General features: G+C 37.6%; 1 protein-coding gene across 1 annotated transcript in view; it reads left to right on the top strand.

Annotated features, from left to right (window-relative positions):
- The window catches only part of SLC25A21 (solute carrier family 25 member 21), a 529,502-nt gene that overhangs the window by 375,422 nt on the left and 129,701 nt on the right, over positions 1 to 24,379 (top strand). Inside the window, exon 4 of the mRNA XM_060293607.1 lies at positions 409 to 492. Coding sequence (XP_060149590.1) covers positions 409 to 492 — 84 coding nt within the window. The remainder of the gene's footprint in view (positions 1 to 408; positions 493 to 24,379) is intronic.

The following is a 24,379-nucleotide window of genomic DNA, read 5'->3' as shown; positions in this document are numbered from 1 at the left end:
ACCATCAAAGAGCACTAATTAAGATAAGAAATAGAGCTACTTATTTGTTTCATATGCATCTTCAGATTTCTGAATTATGCATTAAAACAATCTATGACATCTGTGTGTGCTTTTCGCAAAAGAAAAAAGCATAAATGCCTCAGGGTGCATCTGCCTAGCTAAGAAACAGATGAAAACAACTCTTTCTGCAGTTCTATTAAAGTACAGAGAAATATCATAATTTTAAAGGCTACAAAAATAAGGTAAAGATTATACAAGACAAATAAATCAGTAAAATCTGTAGCAAAACCCAGAATATTTTAGATTAATCTGAAAAGGCTGAGTCTCCTAAGACTTTGAAAAATGAGAAAAGCCATTTGGCAAAATCCTTAACTTGGATTTCTTTTGTTTGTTTGATTTTGTTTCTAGGTTCCAGATTCAGAGATGTGCAACTGATCCAAACAGTTACAAAAGCTTAGGAGACAGCTTTCGAATGATTTTCCGCACAGAAGGGTATGTATGGTTCTTTATATATAGTCTCTATGTTGATGTGGGCATTTTAATATATTACTGCACAACGTGTTTTCTCATTTTGAATGATTTCTTTTCCTAGTCTTAGTAGGGAAAAATATTTAAAAGGGTGTCTTCCTATTTTTGTATGTGTTTTTCTGGATAATACGGTTGAAAATTAAATATGTATATGATAGAAACTACCACAAAAAGGATGTTAATAATATCCTTTATGAATAATAGTTTGATGACTAGAGGACAATTTTTATTTTGTGCTATTGAGGCTTTTTAAAGTTCTTATAACTGGGGATATCTAAATGTGATAGTTCTTTATTTTGATTCTTAAATATAGCACCCAAATGTGTTCCTTGTTTGCATTCTGGTTTATGAATATTCAATCAAAACATATCTTTATCAAAAATTGATGTGTCAGGTTCATCATCCTATCTATTAGATGATCAGATAAATAGAATATTTTTGTTACATAAACTAAAATTGTCTTTGATGTATAGATTCAGTTAAAGTCTCTATTGAGCATAATTTTCCAAAGGATATTAGATGTGCTTTTTGAAGTTGTTTTCATAAGAGAATTGGTTGAAAATAATCATTATACCAAAAAGATAACAGTAATAATAACAACTAGTACATGTTTAGCCTCTACTATGTACTAGGAATTCTCCATATAACTCTTAGAGTAGGTTCTGTTAGGAGCCATTCCAGTTGGACAGATGAAGAAACCAAGACTCAGAAAAGTTAGTAATTTTCACATATCTGGTAAATCTTGAAGCTGGGACTCAAATCCAGTGAGCTTGACCCCAAAGCCCATGCTCCTAACTCTGTAGTTCACTACCTCTCTTAGCAGATTATACTGGGGCTACTCTTTTGCTAATAAAACATATGTCATTTATGTCGTCTCATGCCAATAGATTCTTTTTAACAACAGCATAGTAATTTATTTACCTACATACTGCAGTTTATTAAATTAATCCCTTTGGTGGCCCATTAGGTTGTTTCCATATTTTCACTATTATAAACAATAGTACAGTATATATTCTCATACTTTTTTTTCGCATTTATGTGTGTATGTGTGTGTATATATATATATATATTTCTATTTTTAAAAATTGCTGTCAATGGACTTATAAGATCAAATGATATGCACATTTTATATCATAGATGTTGCCAAATTATCTTCAAAAAGTATGTACTGACTTTTATATCCTTAGTATTTGAGAGTTCTCACTTCTCCACACCCTCTCAAACACTGGACATTATCAGTCATTATTTGATATATCTGTCACTAATATGCATCTCCTGTTTATAATCTAATAAGTGAAAAATAAAAGTGTCTTAATAGTATTCCTTTGATTGTAACTGGGGTTGAGCATACTTTTATATCATTAGGTATTCTTTCTTTCATGAATTGCTTATTTTGTGTCTCTCGCCCATTTCTCTTAGGTTATATTTTTTAATTAATTTGTAGGAGTTCTGTATATATTATAGGTACTAATCCTTCAACTATTACATAAATTACAAATATTTTCCCCAACTTGTCAGTTGTCTTACAACTATAGTGTCTTACACCTTTCAGAAGTTTGTGAGTTTTGAAGATTGTGATTTTGTGCTTATATCTATCTTTTCCTTTGTGATATCTGACCTTGATGACACATTAAAAAAGAAGGACATCCTCTAACCCCAAGATTACAAACATCTACGTCTGAATCTTTAATCCATCTGTGATTTCTTTTTTTAATGTGCAGTATGGCATATAGGAATTAAATTTTATTTTCAAATGGTTATTCAGTTGTCCAAACACCACTGCTGAAAAAATCCATTCCTTACTCACTAATTGGAAATGCTAGCTTTTTTGTATATTAAACTTCCACATATATATCAGCTAAATTTTCTATTCTGTTTCTCTATTTCCTATTCTGTTTCATTAATTTATCTATCTCTATGCCAGTATCATACTGTTTTAATTGTTTTATCTTTTGAGTGTTTCAGGAATATGTAAAAATATGGCCTGCAGTGTAAAGTCTAAATTCCTTATCAGATGTACAGAGCCCTTCCTAGGACAGCCCTTGCTTCTTCCAGGCTCATTCCTCGTGCGCAGATCTGTTATATAGCGTGCACCACCCTGATTTATTGAGCTTGTTTTCTGTCTGTCTCCCCTCTCCCACCCCAAGAATACATTTCCCTGAGGCGCACGTCTCATTTCCCTCTGTTTTCCCTATCCGTGTGTTTGGCACTGAGTAGAGATACTCAGTAAATGCATGTTGAACAAGTGAATGAAAGTCATCACACCAACATCATGATGATGCAAAATGAAAAAGAAAGATGATAATTCTTGCTATAGACCACTCCCTCTGAAGCTATGATAATGATCCTGAAGGCTGATTAAATATTTTGAGGTCATCTAGTGACACAGAATCAGCAAATTCTTGCTATTCCTCTGGTGATGTGGTACCTAAGTGTCATTGATAATATGCCCGCATTTATGGCGGTTGGGATCAAAATCATGTTCATTTTACCCAGTACATATATATATAATTAAAGAAACCATAGTTTATTATATAGTCAATAAATTATCTCTTTCCAGTAAAACAATAGTGTCAGCATTGCCAAATTCTGTAAACTGTAACAGATATCTCTGAATTGGATGTGGGAGTTCCTTAGCCAGACTCTTCATTTCAAGTGTGTTTTAGGAAGAATTTGATGTTTCTGCTTTGATATCAAGTAATGTAACAAACATACAGTATGTGTGGTCCCTGCATAGTAAAATTGGCCTTTTCCTCGACTGTATGTTTAATTGCTTCTAAAGCAAATTGACATTCTTTCTGTAATGCCTTTAGATCTGGACATGTTGTTAGCAAAAGTCAGAAAGCTCCAGTCTTAAAGATGGAAATATTTGTAAAAATACCAAAGAGAAAGCTGCCTGTTATTTTTGATAAAGAGCAAGAGCATTTCATAGCCTTAAGTTTAAAAAAAAAAAAAAGAGGAAGAAAAAAGAAAAAAAAAATCCTTTTAACACATGCTGTGTTGAATTTTTTTCCTAGCAAAACAGTTCCTTTTGATTTTCTTAGTTAGCTTTTACAGTATACTCTGCTTTCAAAGATGGTTTTTCACTCAGGTGCGTAGAGGCCAGTTTGCTCTGTGGCCTGCAGGGAGGATAGTGCTAGTCAGTTTGACTATTAACAATTAAGAGAGCTCATCTGTTCTGGTTCTTCTTTTTTTTGTTTGTTTTTGTTTCTGTTTTTGTTTTAGGAAGAACGCAAGGGCCGCGAGCGCCCGGGAACCCCCGGCCCATCTCCTGATTCTTCTTATCTAATTCCCCCAGCCCCTCAAGTTAAAGGTTTTGAAAGCTAGTCCTTTTCTGTTGTTTAAAAACATTAAAGTCTGTTAACACACTTAGAATCTGCACGGAGCTCCCATTTCCCCACTGTAAGAAAGTGAAGTGGTATTGTCACCATTCTTAGAGATGCAATTCCCCACCTCTCAGCCCAGAATTCACATTTCTAAGAGACAAGAGCTCAGTCACATGGTTCTGAATCCCTTTACTGCTTCTACGATTTTTTTTCTTCTTAGAAGCATAGATACATTGTGCTGTTATTAAGGACATAGTTTTTCAACCCAGCTTTACAGAGGTGAAATTAACTTAAGTTTTTAAAACTAGGCCTTCCAAATTGTGAGTAAGGATTTCTGTTATGTGGAATTGTCATATTTACTTAGCTTTTACCAAAAAGGTCGTCATTGCAGAAAACTGACAGGAAAGGAATTTGTCACTGTTGAGAGTACCTCCATCGTCACCATGATTCTTCATCTTTCTCTGGTTTGACAGAATACACTAACAGGTCCGTCTAGTATAATCATGAGCCCAGAAGACATGAAGATTTAGCCTAGTTGACTAGGTGCCTTCAAAACCAGTAAGCTTCATTTTGTAAACTCCCCTGGCAAATAGCAGCTGGTATCTCTGTTTACCATGCGTTCCTGCATCACACCTAATTTCCTTTTGCTTCAGAGTATCTCATGAGAGTTCTTCTAGTCTATTTTTGTACTTAGCATTCCTTTAAAGAGAGTGATTGAGATGTTCACAGATGGGTGAGGGTATTATAAGTTATGCTAAAATAAAACCAGGACTGCCCACCTCCTCACTCTGCGTTCTCTGAAAATATCTAGTGGCCATTCTTTCTGAAATGAAGAGAAAAAAAAGAGTTAAACAGAACTTAAGATATTCTGGTGACATAGGTAAAGAAAGATATGAAACTAATATTTATTTTCTTCAGTGTACCAGGCACTGTGCCAGGGACTTTTTCATTTCAGCACAGCACTAGTCTCAACACAGCTCAGCATCATTATGTATGTCTGTATTTTGTGTGAGGTAACAGATGATCAGAGAAGTTAAACAACTTCCCCAAAGTCAAACAGGTATTAGTGACATACCATGGTTTTTCCATTACACTGTATCACCTTTCATTAAACACCAAATTTTGTTGTTTATTAAGTGAAAAGAAGACAATGTGGAAGTAGTGGCTGTAAACCTCTAATTTTTAAATAGCTATTCTAAAACCTTTGGTATTCCTACCCTCAAATCACATACTAATTTAAAGCAGCTTTTATCTCTTCCTTCAAGTAAAGTATGGGAGACCAGTATATGGTCAGTCAACCAAATCCTGTCGATTCTGAGGCAGCACCACAAACCTCTGACAACTCCAGACTCTTAATCCAACCATTGTTCCATCTCTTGCAGAGAGCTCCATATCTCTGATGAATTCATGGTTTTCCATCAGTCTGCTCTCATCCTGCTTGTTCCTTAGTTTTCTTATGAGGAAAATTCTTGGGCACTGGTTTGCCCAAGGCAAATAACTAGGAAACAGGAGGTCAGATTAAACTTAGTTTCAGATGAGAAACATGTTGATTGCTGGTGCCTTCAGAAATATGGTATTCTTCAGAAAGTATTACTGTAGAAAACATGTGGTTGCATTTGGGGGGCATTCGAACTGTGTTTTGTTTCACGATTTGTTTTCTGTAACCACTGATGCTGCCCCAAGTATCATCTTACAATCAGACCACTTGGTGATTATAATATTTTCTAGTTAAATGACATTTAAGGCCTCGTTTTATGAGCTCCAGCGTAATTGGCTAATTTGGTAAACTCCAGATGTGTGAGATAATGTGCCACTCGTTTAAGTGCCTTTCAGACGGCATAAATGGCACAGCCCCAGGAGGTATAATCACTCCCTCTTGTTTTCATTAAGAAGGGGAATGAGTGGCTTGTGACACAGACAAATGAAGTGGGGCATCTACGACTCGAAAATCAACAACTTGGTAAGATTTGGACATTTTTCTTTTTACAGGTGGACTCACTCCAAGATCTTTAGCTTAATTTGGTGTCTAGGTGGGTCTGCCTTTTAAAAAGTGGTTCACCTAGTCTAACAGGGCCAGGTAATTTTAAAGCAACCTCTGTAAATAGAAAGACCTGCTCTTATAGAAAACCCCCCTAAGTAAAGCAGTGTCTGGAAACTCTCTCACTCTCACATGGAAGTGAGGGCAAGCATTGGATTTGAAGAGACAGTGGAGGAGATAACTCTCCCCACTACCAGGAATTGTTATTTGAGCAATCAGCAGCCTCACCACCTAAATCAAGTTCCAACTTCACAAGGCCCAGTAGTTGCTGCTACTTTTTCTCTCTGCTTTCGACCCGACTTCTCATCCAACAGAAACCCACTCATCTACCCAGTACTGGCAAGTTGGAGTGGAGCAGGTGATTCTCGGCATCACCAATCCCTGGATCCTCTGGCTGGTCCCTCTTATCTGACAACAGATCCAGTGGAGGACTCACTGCCACTTAACGAATGCAGAATTTTTACTCAGATGCATAATTACAGACCGTACCCCAGAACCCTAAGCAGATAATCCACAGTATAAATCAGTTATGTATAGATCACTGGGGATTGACTGGGTTTGCAAGCTTGGTTTACCCAAATGAATTTGATCTTTGGTGGGTGCCAGATGTGCAGTGTGCCTTCTGTGATGAGTTTCCTGGTGCCTTGAGTACCTTCTCTCCTCTCCTTTTTACTTTTCCAAAGAGGCCCTTCCTGGTACCTACTGGACCTCCCTTGAGTGCTCCCTTGTTTTGTTTTCTTTTGTTTCCAGCTTTATTGAGGTGTAATTGGCATATAACGTTATGTAAGTTTAAAGTGCACAACATGATGGTGTGATACATGCATCTATTGCAAAATAATCACCACAGTAGGGCTATTTAACACACCCATCACCTCACGTAATTACCACTTTCGTGAGAACGTTAAGGTCTACTCTCCTAGCAACTTTCAAGGGTACAGTACAGTCTTGTTAGCTGTAGTCGCCATGCTGTACATTACATCCCTGCTCCCACACTGAGGAGTTCAGCCCTGGCCTGCCTGGGCTTCTTAACGATGGTAGAACAAACGTCCTCTTTAGTTGGGACAAAAGGAAAACAAGAAAAAAAAAAAACATAGCAGGTGAGAGTTTGGAGAATGAAACTATAGCAAATCCATCTGGCAAATCTTATAAGTGATGGAGCCAGGTCCAGAATACGGTGTTCAATAGACTGAAGCCAGTCTTCTCCCAAGCTTTCTCCAGTTTTAGAAAGACAGAAAAGAGATGATCTCAATCCAGGCATGGGTCTACTATTGCTATTCTCTGATGATCTGTGCTCCTTTTAAAAATCATTTATCAATACTTTAGTATATTATACTCTTAAAATTTTAGTCATAAAGTATATGTAACGGCTTTTCACGGAAAGCTATGCTAAGAATTTTAAACTCTATTTAGCAATTCAAGGTTGAAAATTTTTAAAAAATGAAGGGTAAGGAGAAAAAAAGTACTAAAGAAGAACATTTTTTTTAAATAAAGATGGGAGATATATATATATATATATATATATATATATATATTCAATGGGATACTACTCAGTCATTTAAAAAGATGAATTATTGCCATTTGCAACAACACAGATGGACCTTGAAGGTATTACGCTAAGTGAAGTAAGTCAGACAGAAAAAGACAAATACTGTGTGATCTCACTCATATGTGGAATATAAAAATAAAACAGAGAAAATAAATGAACAAACCAATCCAAACAAAAACAAACATGTAGACACAGACAACAGAATAGTGGTTACCAGAAGGGAAGGGATGGGGGGAAGATGAAATGGGTAGAGGGGATCAGCTGTATGGTGACGGATGGGAAATAAATTTTTGGTGGTGGGCATGCTATAGTGTATACAGAAGTGAAATATAATGTACCCAGGACACTTACATAATTATCATTAACATCAATGTTACCTCAATAAAAAATAAATTTAAAAAACTGGCAGTTGAACCCACTAGTACATTACTTAGCATTTCTATTTTACCAAATTATCTTACACTGCTGCTAAAGCAAATAGTTGTTGGTTTAAGCTGTATTGGGTTGTAAAGTGGTCTTTACAGTCAGGGAGTGGATAATGAATTTTCAGAGTGCTCAGATAGCAGCATCCTGGTGCTTCCATGTCCCAGAGTTCTGTTTCCTTTTCTAAATTAGAGGTCTTTTGTTCTGCCCACAGAGTGACCTTTAAAATGGTTTCAGCTCCTAGATTTCCCTCCTGTCATCACCACAGATTGCTAGCTGACCGTCACACTCCCACTCCCCCAGCCTCGCACTAACAATGCTTTCTGACTTAACTGACTGGCCTTTGGCAAGGATTTAAGTGTTGCCAGAGAGTAAGTGAAAACGTTTGCAGTGATGTCAGCCCGTCAGCAAGGTCTGATTAAGAGACCAAACACGGCCTCTCTCAGCGAGCAGTGCTGACAAGAAGGAAGGGAGGACCAGTTGTTTGGGTGGAAGTAGTTGTCTTTTGGGAAGGTTGGTGTCTCGATTCAGAGCCTGAGCAGATATTCTTCATGTTTTTATAGACTGTTAGTGGGGGGTGAGGGGATTTCACATCTCAGTGGGAGATGTCCATTTGAAAATATTTCCAGGCCTTTATTTTAACTTATTCTGGATTTCTGATGGGCTGGATGCATAGTCATCTTGGGGGGAAAAATGTGTTTACAAAAACCAGAATCCTTTTTCTAGGTTGTTGAACTGAACATTTTCAGATGAGAATGAGAAAGAAAATCTCCAAAAACTCTTCTACCTTTGTCTGATTCTCTTATTGTAGAAAATAACTTAGGGATGATTTGACATTACAAGGTTAAAGGAGTTAATATTTTATCTTCATCATTGATTTCAGCTACTGTCTCTGACTTTGTAGAATTACGGCTTCCAATATACTATCTTTTTTGGTAGGAAGTCTTCTATTCCTGGCCATATGCATATTTGATCTCGTTTTATTTTCCTCAGAAAGAAAAAGGTCACATGGATTTTTAATATTCTTGAACACTGTTAAGAAGTAAAAGCATTGGCAAGATACATACATACATATGCACACATACATGCATTTAAACTAAATTTAATTGCTTATGGTTTAGATTGCTGCGTTTTCTCTGTAAATCCCATGAGTCAAGTGCCATTGGAGCATCCATGAGTGTGAATTATGATAAGCTTCTACTCAGTTCCTGCTTAGGAATCTGTTTAGTTACCCAGTTACAATGCTCTCATCAGCAGCCCGTGAATTTTTTGTCTAGTCTCATGACTCTAGCTTTACCTCTCCTCCAGCTCTTTCAAGTGGTTTGAAACTGGAAGAAAGGAGAAGGTTCAGATGCTGTTTTTATAATAGTGATTATGTTCCAATCAATGTTTGCCATTTTGGCCCTTTTGCGAAATGTGTCCACGTATCTTACTTCACTTGATGCTCACAAGAACCCTGGCAGGTAGAAAGGTGGGGAGTATGATCTTTAGTTTTCTGGTCAGTAAACTGATAAGAGATGTTAAAGGCCTTGCCCAACACCTCATAGCTGGTGTTTGTTGGGGCAGGCATTCATCCAGGGTCTTCTGCATCCTATATCATGCTCCCCATTCTGTCAGTAACTTAATAGTAGTATTGGTAATTAATAGAAGCAACATCTCAGATTTACACTGTTCCCATTGTGGGTTCAGAGCATTGCCACAGATCTCATCTCACTTGGCTGAATAGCATCTGGGAGAGGTAGAGAAGAGATGGTATGGTTGGTTACATTCTACAAATCAGAAAATTTCAGCAGAAAGTAATCTATTGAGATTGCCAGAATAAGAGATTGGATCCTAAGATCAGCACGCAAAGAATACAAAGGTTTAATTTTTTTAATGGCATCTTAGGCAAATGAAATTAGAAAAAATATATATTCTAAAATGTGGCACCATCATCTCATGAAACCAAGGTAGAGGCTTTTGATCCTTAGAGCCCTCTCCAAAAGGAAGTTACAGGATGCAGTTTAAGGTTAAGGCTCACTGCATGAACTAACTCAGTTATTTGACCTGTTGACGCCTTTACCTAACTCAACTTGAATATTGGGTAATAACCAGGAAAACCTCATGAAACATGAGATAAGGCACGTAACCAGAGTTCCTCGGATGACTTGTCAGATGGGGTGGAAATCATCATATGATTGCAATATATGTGGAAATATGTGGTCACCAAAACCTAGAGCAGATGACAGCCATATGCAGTGGCCTAGTTCTCCTGCTGATAAACACTATGTTCATAATTCTTCTCTGGCCACAGAGAACTCATGGGAAAACAAAGCCATAGGTACCAGGAATTCTAATGTAGACACAGCCTCAGTAGTAACAAAAAATGAGATAAAGTGTGGGATGAGTTTTGGAAACTGTTAAAGAGAGTTTGTAAGTTTGTGTTAAGTGAATGAGTTCTTTGATTTCCTTACATAAAGCTTTTCCTAAATTAGAAGAATCAAGAAGCACAGTAAGAGATAAGGCCATGCTCTGCTGTCATTACCATTTTGTATCCTTTAAGTTTTCAGTGAACAGGTCAACATGAATTTCAAAATTCAAATAAAATTCCCAGAAGTTGGCACTATTTATAAAGGAACCTAAATTAAAAGTGTATTGCAATGTAATCCACTAAGCAATAAGACATATCAGTTACTAAAGTTCTGGCTTCATGTGTAAAATAGAATATGTGTTAGATTACAGAATGTTTCTTAACCACTTGTTCACTCCTTAATCCTCATGATCTGGCTTCTGTCTACACCCGTGTTTACAAACTGCTCTCTCAGAAGCCACCACGGGACCCGTATCCTCTTCCAGAGAATCTGAGACACTAATGATCGTTAGATGTGCTATTATTTTACATACCATTAGAAAGAAAAAATGCTGACCATTAAACTCCTTGGAGTGATATGACAAAGGATATGGGTGTTGAATGAGAAGGAGAAATTTTGAATGACTTCCTAATTTTGAGCATGGATGACTGGTGATAGCCAAGTTATGTCATTGGCACATTCAGAAATCTTTGATGATTTCCCGTTGATCCATGTGGTAGGCCATCACTAAGATGGCCCCAATGACCCTGCCTCCTTGTGTTTATGTCCTTGTATAATACCCTCCTTTTGAGCATGGACTGGGCTTGTTGACTCTCTTTCAATGAAGTGAATATGGCAGAAGTGATGAGATGTCACCTTTGAGATTAGCATATAAAAAAACTGGCATCCATCATGGTAGCCCTTTCTTATTCTTCCTGCTCTTTTGGTTTCTTGCTTTTCTGTTGCCTTGAGGTCACTGCCCTATGGAGGAGCCCATGTGTCAAGGAATTAAAGGTATCTCTGGCCAATAGCCAGTGAGGAACTGAGGCCCTCAGTTCAACAACAACCTGGAAGGAACTGAGTCCTACCAAGGACATGAGTGAGCTTGGAAATGAATCTCTCACCAGTGAAGTCTTCAGATAAAACCTCCAGCCCAGCTGACAGTGTGTCTGCAACCCCTTAAGAGACCTTGAGTCAGAGGCACATGTTCCTGACCCACAGAAAGTGTGTGATAATAAATTTTACCACGAAGTTCTGGAGAAATTTGTTACACAGAAAAAGTTAACGCAATACACAAAAGCAAATCCAAAACACTTGATATGATTTTTATTTGGGGCCCTCCTTTCAGACTTTATCTTATCTAGTGTCATCACATGCATCTTATCTTCAAGCCCTGTGGACCAAATATAACTGCTGAAACGATTTTCTGTGTTTTGCTCATGCACATTTATCAGCCAGAATGGCATTTCGCCTTTTGTCCGGCTATGGATATTCTGCTCATCCATAAATGCCCAGCTCATATGCTACTTTCTCTTTGATTCTTTTTCTCATCATCCAAAATGGTAACAGTTTTCTCCATCTGTTCTCTTATGGCAGTTTTTTTCTACTGTAACAGTTCCCTTCAGAGTCAGAGAAACCTGGATTCAAATCCTATATATAAGTTTTGGGACCTCAGGCAGATTACAATCTCATTGTACTCCTATTTCTTTATTTGTAACATGGAGATAGTAACATCTACTTTACTATGTTGCCAGCACTAAGTATAGGTATATAAATATGCACACAATCATTGTTAGCTAGTTCCATTATTAGTTCCTTATATTATAGCTAATTATTTGTAACTATTCACAATTATTTAAATGTGTGGAACTCTGATGAAATCATCTTTGGGGCTTCTAAAATATACCACACAGTTCTTTGTATATAATCATCATCCAGCTTATGTTTGCTGAATTTAATTGAATGATTGCTATTTCCTTATACTCTTCTGGCCACATTAATATAGAAAATAAATATGGTCAAATCAAAGCAAATGCCAAGAAAAATTTATGGCTCTGGTAATATCATTAAGACCAAGATTCTAAAGATTATAATTTGTATAATTATAATTCTAAAGATTATAATCTATCTCCAGATTAACCTCTTTTAACAGCCTTGGGAAGATAGTAGAATATTTTTAATGGCCATGTGGTGGCTGAAGGTAGGGGGTTGGATTTTGGCATGTGGGTTTTAGATTCAGGGGACTCAGCATTCACAAGTGTTTCTGGGTGGTATTGGGGGATTTAGTTAGGGAAATTGGAAGGGCTGATGACCCAAGTCAGGAACAAACAATTTACTCCCATTGCTTGGAACGTGTTCCATCTTCACCACTGAACTTATGACACTGCCTGACTGGAGTTTAATAAGCCCAGGAAGCTAAAACAGTACAAATAAAAACCAAATACTCAGGTCAATAAAAAGATGAATTAAAATGAAAGCAAAAGAGTGTTTAAAACAGAATGAGAGGCAAATCAAGTGTTAGAATTTTAAAAGACAATATTAACAGACTTTCGGTTCCAACAACCATAGTAGCTTGCATCAGAGCAGCTCTCCTGCTGAAAACAATTATAAACATTGGACAAAATATACAAACTACTTTTTTAAGGCAATAGAGAGCCACCAAACCAGGCAGAACTTGTGAGGGGCTACAAGACCTGAGGGAAAGAAGCCCATCTCAGTGAGCTCTATATTCACTCTGGCTTTTTCTGTAAAGGCTTTGCTAAGTCTTACAGGAAAGGTTGGGAGAGGAAGATGAGATCAAGTCTTAGTTGAGGAGAGAGATGAGTTGGAGGCTGGCGTTCAGGGCTGGCAAACGGCTGAGACCTAAGAAGCAAAAATCGCAGAGAAGAGAGAAACTGCAGAGGAGTGAACCCAAAGATCTATAAGCAATTTCCCCTTGAGGCATTTGCGAACTCCTAAGCTTCATGGGAACAGGAAGAAACTCCAAGAAACCCAGCAATAACAAACCAACAACAGACTAACAAAAAAGAAAACCCAAAAACAACAGCAAAAAAAACCCCAGAAGTTGAGAAGCTTAGAGATGAGCAGAGATTTAAGCAGCCCCGTGATGCTGGGGAGACAAGGTTTGGCGTTCAAGCCCAACCAGGTGGAAGAGTTCTGGTAAACACTCTGAGTTTGCAGTTGAGACCCAGAATGTCCACTCCTCAGATAAGGGCTATGCCTTAGAAGTAAAGCACAAACTCATTGTCCCTATAAAGCCTAAATCCAGCCTCAGCAAGATGAAGGTGATCTACTAGACTCCATCTGTTTACTAAGAGAAAATTATTCCTCTTTGGGCGGAGATAGCACCATCCAGAGACTCTTTGATTTTTTTTTTTATGCACACTGTCCTGTATTCAATTAAAAAATTACAGGATCTTAGGGGGAAAAAGACCAAATAACCACAGTAAGTGACTCAAATTTTGGAATTATCAGACAGGAATTTTAAAATTTAATCTAATTTTTACTGTCGTAAAATATACATAACATAAAACTTGCCATGCACAACCTGCCAAGACTGAATCAGGAGGAAATAGAAAATATGAACAGACAAATCACAAACACTGAAATTGAAACTGTGATTACAAATCTTCCAACAAACAAAAGCCCAGGAACAGATGGCTTCACAGGTGAATTCTATCAAACATTTAGAGAAGAGCTAACATCTATCCTTCTCAAACTCTTCCAAAATATAGCAGATGGAGGAACACTCCCAAACTCATTCTACGAGGCCACCATCACCCTGATACCAAAACCAGACAAGGATGTCACAAAGAAAGAAAACTACAGGCCAATATCACTGATGAACATAGATGTGAAAATCCTCAACAAAATACTAGCAAACAGAATCCAACAGCACATTAAAAGGATCATACACCATGATCAAGTGGGGTTTATTCCAGGAATGCAAGGATTCTTCAATATATGCAAATCAATCAACGTGACACACCATATTACCAAATTGAAGGAGAAAAACCATATGATCATCTCAATAGATGCAGAGAAAGGTTTCGACAAAATTCGACACTGATTTATGATAAAAACCCTGCAGAAAGTAGGCATAGAGGGAACTTTCCTCAACATAATAAAGGCCATATATGACAAACCCACAGCCAACATCGTCCTCAATGGTGAAAAACGGAAAGCATTTCCACTAAGATCAGGAACAAGACAAGGTTGCCCACTCTCACCACTCTTATTCAACATAGTTTTGGAAGTTTTAGCCACAGCAATCAGAGAAGAAAAGGAAATAAAAGGGATCCAAATAGGAAAAGAAGAAGTAAAGCTGTCACTGTTTGCAGATGACATGATACTATACGTAGAGAATCCTAAAGATGCTACCAGAAAACTACTAGAGCTAATCAATGAATTTGGTAAAGTAGCAGGATACACAATTAATGCACAGAAATCTCTGGCATTCCTATACACTAATGATGAAAAATCTGAAAGTGAAATCAAGAAAACACTCGCATTTACCATTGCAACAAAAAGAATAAAATATCTAGGAATAAACCTACCTAAGGAGACAAAAGACCTGTATGCAGAAAATTATAAGACACTGATGAAAGAAATTAAAGATGATACAAATAGATGGAGAGATATACCATGTTCTTGGATTGGAAGAATCAACATTGTGAAAATGACTGTACTACCCAAAGCAATCTACAGATTCAATGCAATCCCTATCAAACTACCACTGGCATTTTTCACAGAACTAGAACAAAAAAATTCACAATTTGTATGGAAACACAAAAGACCCCGAATAGCCAAAACAATCTTGAGAATGAAAAACAGAGCTGGAGGAATCAGGCTCCCTGACTTCAGACTATACTACAAAGCTACAGTAATCAAGACAGTATGGTACTGGCACAAAAACAGAAAGATCAGTGGAACGGGATAGAAAGCCCAGAGATAAACCCATGCACATATGGTCACCTTATCTTTGATAAAGGAGGCAGGAATGTACAGTGGAGAAAGGACAGCCTCTTCAATAAGTGGTGCTGGGAAAACTGGACAGGTACATGTAAAAGTATGAGATTAGATCACTCCCTAACACCATACACAAAAATAAGCTCAAAATGGATTAAAGGCCTAAATGTAAGGCCAGAAACTATCAAACTCTTAGAGGAAAACATAGGCAGAACACTCTGTGACATAAATCACAGCAAGATCCTTTTTGACCCATCTCCTAGAGAAATGGAAATAAAACCAAAAATAAACGGGACCTAATGAAACTTCAAAGCTTTTGCACAGCAAAGGAAACCATAAACAAGACCAAAAGACAACCCTCAGAATGGGAGAAAATATTTGCAAATGAAGCAACTGACAAAGGATTAATCTCCAAAATTTATAAGCAGCTCATGCAGCTCAATAACAAAAAAACAAACAACCCAATCCAAAAATGGGCAGAAGACCTAAATAGACATTTCTCCACGAAAGATATACAGACTGCCAACAAACACATGAAAGAATGCTCAACATCATTAATCATTAGAGAAATGCAAATCAAAACTACAATGAGATATCATCTCACACCAGTCAGAATGGCCATCATCAAAAAATCTACAAACAATAAATGCTGGAGAGGGTGTGGAGAAAAGGGAACACTCTTGCACTGCTGGTGGGAATGTGAATTGGTTACAGTACGAGAACAGTACGGAGGTTCCTTAAAAAACTACAAATAGAACTACCATATGACCCAGCAATCCCACTACTGGGCATATACCCTGAGAAAACCATAATTCAAAAAGAGTCATGTACCAAAATGTTCATTGCAGCTCTATTTACAATAGCCAGGAGATGGAAACAACCTAAATGTCCATCACCGGATGAATGGATAAAGAAGATGTGGCACATATGTGCAATGAAATATTACTCAGCCATAAAAAGAAACGAAATTGAGCTATTTTTAATGAGGTGGATGGACCTAGAGTCTGTCATACAGAGTGAAGTAAGTCAGAAAGAGAAAGACAAACACCGTGTGCTAACACATATATATGGAATTTAAGAAAAAAAAATGTCATGAAGAACCTAGGGGTAAGACAGGAATAAAGACACAGACCTACTAGAGAATGGACTTGAGGATATGGGGAGGGGGAAGGGTAAGCTGTGACAAAGCGAGAGAGTGGCATGGACATAGATATACTACCAAACATAAAATAGATAGCTAGTGGGAAGCAGCCGCATAGCACAGGGAGGTCAGCTCTGTGCTTTGTGACCACCTAGTGGGGTGGGATAGGGAGGGGCGGAGGGAGGGAGACGCAAGAGGGAAGAGATATGGGAACATATGTATAACTGATTTCACTTTGTTATAAAGCAGAAACTAACACACCATTGTAAAGCAATTATACTCCAATAAAGAAGAAAAAAAATTGCCATTTTAACCATGTTTAAGTATACAGTTCAGTACATTCACATTGGTGTTGAAACCATTGCCCCTATCCATATCTAGAATGTTTTCATCTTCCCAAATTGAACTCTGTAACCATTAAACAATAACTCCTCCTTTTTCCCTCCCCCCAGGCCCTGGCAAGCACCATTTTATTCTCTGTGTCTATGAATGTGACTACTCTAGGTATTTCATATAAGTGGAATCATACATTTGATTCATATCACATTTGCCTTTTGTGTGATTGGCTTATTTCACTTAGCATGAAGTCTTTAAGATTCGACCATGGAAGCATGTGTCAGAATTTCCTTCCTTTCTATGTCTGAATAATATCCCATTGTATGTACAGATCCCATTTTATTTATCCATTCATATGTCAGTGGACACTGGGTTGTTTTCACCTTTTGACTATTGTCAAAGATTTGAAGAAATATTTGTATACCCATGTTCATAGCAACATCCTTGCTTTCAGTTCTTTTGGGTATATATGCAGAAGTGAAATTGCTGGATCATATGGTAGTTCTATGTTTAATAGAGACTTTTAAAGATGTAATAAATATGTTCAGAAAAGTAAAAGAAAAGATGGAGAATTTCACCAGAGATTTGAAATCTGTTTTTAAAAAAAGACAAATGGAAATGTTGAAAAATATTGTAACAGAAAATAAGAATTCAATAGGTGGGTTTTCAACCCATATGTTATATTGTCAGCATGTAACTTGTTAACTGTTTTATAAGTTCTTAAATATTAGGGACTGTGTTTTATCTTACCAGTGTGCCGTGGTAGGTACTCATTATTACAATTACTTGATTGAATAAGTACAGGAGTAAAAATAATGATAGTAATGATTATTATACATATATTTTTGATGAGGGAAATCACAAAATTTTTTAAAAACTCATTTTAAGCAACCAAAAAAAAATTAAAATTTACCAGAGGCCAGTCACTTTGCTAAGTGACTAACTTAGCATGCACTAACTCGGTTAGTTCTCACAACCTATAGGGAGGAACTATCACTCTTCCCATTTTATCGATGAGTCAACCAAGGCCCAAAAGTTTATGTAACTTGTCTAATGTTTCATAGGTTGAAGAAATTTGAACCCACATGATCTGGATCCAGATCTTTACATCTACATTATTTAAAAAGAATTCTTTTTGAAGAAACATAGACTGTTCTGCTTTGGCTGAGTAGCTAGGTGCAAATTTTAGAAAATAAATGGAAAATTGAGACACCAAATTGCATAGTGACATCTGCTAGGGTACTAAACTCTTTTTGTAATATGACCTTTACATTTTTTCAGATGTTCCTTCTGGACAACAGGGCACTACTTAATGTATTTTGGCATGGGCTCTGTTATGCATGTTTGACATATAAGAAACACCACGATAATGAACAGAATGTCCCTTCTTTCTCCTGAAACTCCAAATTGCTCAGGGCCATAAGATACAAACTGGGGGTTTAAAGTTGACACTCTCAATTTCCTCCTTTCATGTTTGTGGATCTCATTTGCAGGATGCTGACATTTTACCTTTTCTACATCCCTGTCTTCACTCCTCTCTCTACCCCATCATCTGTCTTAAATGTTTAATCTTTTGGCTGTACCACCTCAGAGCATGTTGGCTTTTGATGGCAGATGTCTTCTCCAATGATGGGACATTCCTTGGGGAAATCCATTTTCTTTCAGCCTTGGCAGGGAAGATCATACACTTAGTACACAGAACAAAGGGAGTATTCATCAGGACCTTAAGATTCCCGATATATTTGCCTTCAGCTCTTTTTTCTTCAAACTCTTTGTTCATCCGGGTTACAGTTCTAAGTGTCCTGCATCCTATTTGGATCTCTTCTTTTGGACCCTCCAATATAACAGATCTTTTCTTTATCTCTCTCCCTTTCTTTTTTCCTTTTTTCCTCCCTTTCTTTCTTCCTCTCTTCCCTCCTTCCTTCCTTCCTTTCTTTCTTTCTTTCTTGAAAAAAGAACTACTCATTTCAGACAGAATTAAAGTAAATAAAATTTTTAAAACAACTCTTTTTTGTGATATTAGACAATCGTATTGTTAAGTATCCCTTATTCCTCTCTGGTGTGAGGGCCAATTCCCTAAAGTTTATAAAGCTTTTTTATATAGGCAATGAACATTATGCAAGCTAAGAACAGATATCTACATCTTTTCTATATTTATGCTGTTTCTTTGCCGGCTTAGAGGAACACTTGTAACCCACCAAGCAAATAGTATTTAGTGGCTGCCCATGTATACACAGCCCTCTGTTAGGCAGCACACAGAGTATGTAAAAGAGACACAGCTTTGACCTTCTAAAAGCTTAATTCTGCAATGCAGTGACTGTAATGAGCAAAAATTCTTATTTCAGTCACATGACTATTAACCTTTGTGATAAAAGTTTTCCGAAAGCAACAGGTAGAGATTTGACCAGTTGGAAAATAGATTTGCATTTTCAATACCTCCGTATCTCTTAACACTCTTACAAAACCATTCTCAATCACAGGGAAAAGACACACGAAAACTGCATAAGGACTTTCCAGACAGAAGTAAACTGTCCCAATAGGAAATAAAAATCTTCAAAGTGTCCCTTTCATTGGACTTGTTTCTTTTCTTACAACAAATGGACACATCAGACATAAAATTTAATTGAGACACACTAAAGTAAGACGTGGCTTACCTGAATAGGAGAGGTCACAGCATTCCATTAAGGAGACAGCAAGGCGCTAACAACGCATTGACTACTTTATATCACAGTATATTGAACTTGTAGTCACCACCAACTATTTAGGATTTCAACAGCCTCCCGTTAAACTCTGCTGCGTGATTCTGTTTTACATTTCTCTTCCTGTGTGTTTGTTTTAATTTAAGAGCCAGTATGCATATTGACAATTCTTTGACAGCAAAGGTAAAACCACCAGTAGTGTATCTGTTTATTGAGGACTGACAGCTTTATAGCTAACATAAAAATAATCTAATGTTTATTGGGGCAAATGTTTGGACGGAGGATTAAGTGAAACTACCGAATAGAGAAAACCTTTTCATCCTATTCAGACTTTTCAAATAAGGTTTGGGATCAACTACATAAAAACTTTTTGTGTTGATTTCTTTAATGCTCTTCCCTTAATTTGTCCCGCTACTCACTCCCCTCCACTTCGCTACCTCAAATGATGTTTTACGACAGGGGTTTTGAATTGAGTAAAACTTTGAAAGAGAAGATGCTACCGTTCATAGATTCTTTGCTGTAGAATTTACATGAGCCATGCAAACCTGCTAGATAGCAGTAAAGCAAAATCTAAACCACATTGCTCATAATATAAACTGTCTTTTCCTACTGTTTCCTATAGCTTATAGTAAGAGTTCCTACATTTTTTTGTTTTTGTTTTTTGGGTTTGTTTTTTTTTGCGGTACGCGGGCCTCTCACTGCTGTGGCCTCTCCTGTTGCGGAGCACAGGCTCCGGATGCGCAGGCTCAGCGGCCATGGCTCACGGGCCCAGTCCCTCCGCGGCATGTGGGATCTTCCCGGACTGGGGCACAAACCCGCGTCCCCTGCATCGGCAGGCGAACTCTCAACCACTGCGCCACCAGGGCAGCCCTGTTTTTGTTATTTTTAATACTTGTAGGTGGGGAAGGGAAACAGAAATAGCTTTTAAACTGTTTCAAAACTGGTTTTAAACTGTTAAGGAGTTGTTTGTTTTCAGTTTTGCCTTTAGCCGAGTATCAGCAGCATTAGATTGTTATCTTTATTTTAAATGAGCTTTTTGAAATGTTTTAAAAATAAATTATTCTTTCTGTTAGTGGAAATATTACCCATTTGGAAATAATTTATTTAATTTAAAGTAGTTCATCAAGCTATTATTAGATTAACAATGCTTGGCTTTAGTTTTTTTTAATTTGATGTTAATTATAATTACCATTAATATCTCTTTTCCTAACATCTTTCCTTCGAAAATTAAGAAGAATTTTATACTCATCTAACTCCCCTAGCAGTGTTCAGGTCGGCTCTTACTACTCCTCTCTTCACTGTGCTCCCCGACCCTTACCCTCTCCTGATCCCATTTTACGTTGAGGAAAATAAAAGGGAGAGAAAAATTAGGCAGCTTGTTAAAGGTCACTTGCTAAGGAGTGGCTGCAGAGCTAGAAATGGAAACCAGGTTTACTAGCCGAGTCCAGAGCCCCAGGGTAATTAAAGTGCTTCAGCTTTTTCCCTTTGAAAAATCTACTTATCTCCTGACAAGGCCGATATGTGAGCATTCAAATAGCTCAGTTTTCAACTTTATCACCGGAACTAAACGTCCCCACAGATATGGGTAGGTTTGGGGGCAAGTGTGCTGTGTGTCATACATGGGAATAGACCAAAGAGATTCTGGGAATGTCAGAATCTTCCAGCAGTTGAGATGTAGTTTTTTCAAGGAATCTCATACCAAGTATGCGTCTAAAGCTAATTAGCACATCACCTCTAGGCAGTATGAGGTGTTCAAGGGTCAGGATCATATCGAACTATCTTGATGTCCCTGGGACCGGAATCAGAGATGGAGTTCAACCAATGTTTGTTTAACTCAACTAAACCGTATTAAATTTTTAGGTCTGTTTAAACATAGATTTGGCCCTTTTTTAAAAACAAAAGAAAATAACCTACTATTTTTTAAAATTTACTAAGTGGGGGACTTCCCTGTTGGCGCAGTGGTTAAGAATCTGCCTGCCAATTCAGGGGACACAGGTTCGATCCCTGGTCCGGGAAGTTCCCAGATGCTGTGGAACATCTAAGCCCGTGAGCCACAACTTCTGAGCCCGTGAGCCACAACTACTGAAGCCCACATGCCTAAGGCCCGTGCTCCGCAGCAAGAGAAGACACCACAGTAAGAAGCCTGCCCACTGCAACAAAGTGTAGCCCCCGTTCGCCGCAAGTAGAGAAAAGCCCACGTGCAGCAACGAACACCCAGTGCAGCCAGAAATAAAATAAATAAATTAAAAACAAAAGTGGAAAAAATCTTTTAAAAAAATAAATAAAAATAAAATTTACTAAGTGGAACACATAATTTATTCCTCAATAGGTTTAATTTATTCTTAATTCCTTTCTGCCTCATCTCCATGGTGGTGATGATTGCCTGCATTTTAAAGCATTATAATGTCTTGTCATGTAGAAGTTGTAAGTTGCTAGTTATGGTGTCTATGGAATTTTCATTTCATTTCCAGAGCATCAACATAAGGCTTAGAAGCTTGTGGGCACTTCTTTTGATTTACACTGTGCAACATTTCACTTTCTTAATAAATGAGGGAGGGCATCTCCTCCCTTGATCAGACACACTGTTGTCCTTTGTCACATTTCCCATGACTCTGATGCACTGGAACAACTCCTTGGTGTTTAGCTTGTGCTTGATCTGAGGGGGTTATGTACATGCTATGTTGCATGTATTGAATTCTGTTCCTCTTCCCCACGCCCTCCGGATCAGTCTGCATGAACTGCCTATTACTTTTCAGGCTCTGCTTATGGTACCGCCATGGTTCTCTAACCCATTCTGTGAGTTTGGTTCCTCCTCTGGGTTGGTGACAGGAATCTTAGCTTGGCAAAGAGTCAGCTACTACGTGTCGTCCCAAGAAGGACTGATGGGCTTCATTAGGGCATGTGAGTCACACTGCACAGATGCTTCACACACCCACACTCAGTCTTATATCCACACTAGCCCCAGTTTTAGAAATAACTTCTTCCTCAGTCTTGGGCTTCTATGATTAGAGACCTAGAGGTTACTATAACCACTTGTAAATCCATTCTTCCTTTAAAACCCAAACCAAAAACCTCTAGCAACATGCTACGTCTAAGTGATTTGCGTTTTATTTTACACTTTCTTGAAGATACCTGGACCCTTGTTAGAATCTTCCAGGCAAACAGAATTGTGGTGCCAGGTGTGCTATACTCTCACCTCAAGAAGCTGGACTTCAGAAATCAACCTAAGGAACCATGGAGCACAACAAAATCCTGCTCTGAACAAAGTTGCGCTCAGAATGGATCAGTTTGCCTGTAACAAATTGACCAAACTGACCACTTTATTTATGATCCTTAGGACTTAATAACAAAGTTAAAATCATTTCCAAGCTGTATATCACTGAGCAGCGTTTTTAAATCATGTTCTAGTTTTGTTTTTTTTAAAAGCAGTTTCCCCAAAAGCCCCCGTAACAAAAAGGGCAATTTAAATGGATTATTTTGTTATTGTATCTTTAAGGTTATTATAATAAGTTATAGTCATATAGGGTGACCTGGGAATTCCCTCTTTTCCCTTTGATTCACAAAGTTGTAATAAATAAAGTCTTCACCATAATGGTCTAGTGGCCTCCAATAATATAAGCATGGTATATGGTAAAAACAAATATAGTGAATGCATAAATTCGTGCTGCAAGTAAAACTTAGATTATTTGTAATTTATGAGATTTTTATATTGTTGATTTTTGAGTCAATTTTATGCACTGAGCTACTGACATAAACATACCTTTAGTTTTTAGTACTTGGTCAAGACTCTTATTTTACTAGTATGTTTATAATACATCATCCATAAACAGGTCTACAGTTAGATTTTTGATTCATTCCATAATCATATTTTCTAACCCTGTTTCAGTCTGAAGCAAGCATATTAGATACTGGCGTTGTGTGTCTGTTAAAAGAGTCATTGCAATTTATTTTATTATTTTGTTAAAGATGAGGGTTAATTGTTTTCTTCTTTAGAGGACATAAAACCATTCTTGTGGAGAAATTAAAAAGTGAACATCACTAACTAGGAAACGCTTCTTACTCTGTCCTACACCGCTGTTAACACTCCACGCACCTGCCCCTGGTTGTACGTGATCATTACCGCGTGGTATTTTATCTCCACTAGCCTTAGCTGAAGACCTTTATTTTTACGCATTTGCCTAGATGCTTGATGCTTGCTGATTGACACCTTCATCTCTATTAACTATTTATTTGCCTTTGAGGTTATATCATATTCACTTTCCAAGTCTGTATGTTTTTCATAGCCCAATAAGACAAATGTGTTTCATGAACTTCTTTGATTTGCTTCTTCTTGCCAAGTTTTTTCTGCTTCTTTACTGAACGTCACAATGAGTATTTTACTCTGGTTCTCTTGAAGGTGTGTGTGAGTTGATGAAGTCCCATTGTATAAATAAAACAAGCCAAAACTTGCCACTCACAAGATAAAGCCAGAAGAGAATAAAGGCCACATGTCAATACAGAGAAAGAGACTGACTGCGGCTCTTTTCCCCTGCTTGATGTTTATACTTATTTCTATGGAAACTGCACGTGGCCTTTTGAGGGTTGAATTTGACCCTGGGGTACACGAGTAACTCTGAAAACAATTGGTCCCTGAACTTTGGGTTTGTCGCATACGTATGCTTGTCCTTCTCCTTAACTCCTATAGCATGATGTGGCTGAGACCATCAAGGTATTCATGCTGGGGGATTTTTGTGTGTGTCTTTCGGGGCAGAGGAGGCAGCAGAGGGTAAAGCAATGTGGGAAGAGGCTTCTTCTCCTTCAGGATGACTGAGAGGTACAGAATAATGTATTAGCTTCCTTGTTGCTTAGAAGTAAGAACCCGAGGTTCCCCACTTGTTCGATTTGTTCAGATTTTCCAATTAGTAACTTGGCCAGAATCAAAAACAATTTGCCTACCTACCTCTTCTATCCCCATTCCCACCTCCCACCCTACCTCTATTTTCTCTCAGTAAATAGCTGTTAGGAGGTTTTAAATTATGAGGAATTTCTCTTTTTGCATTCCCCA

This window comes from Globicephala melas, chromosome 2 (genome assembly GCF_963455315.2).
Source record: "Globicephala melas chromosome 2, mGloMel1.2, whole genome shotgun sequence".
Lineage (NCBI taxonomy): Eukaryota > Metazoa > Chordata > Mammalia > Artiodactyla > Delphinidae > Globicephala > Globicephala melas.
The sequence above is the reverse complement of the archived record's forward strand: the minus strand, read 5'-3'. Positions and strand labels throughout refer to the sequence as shown.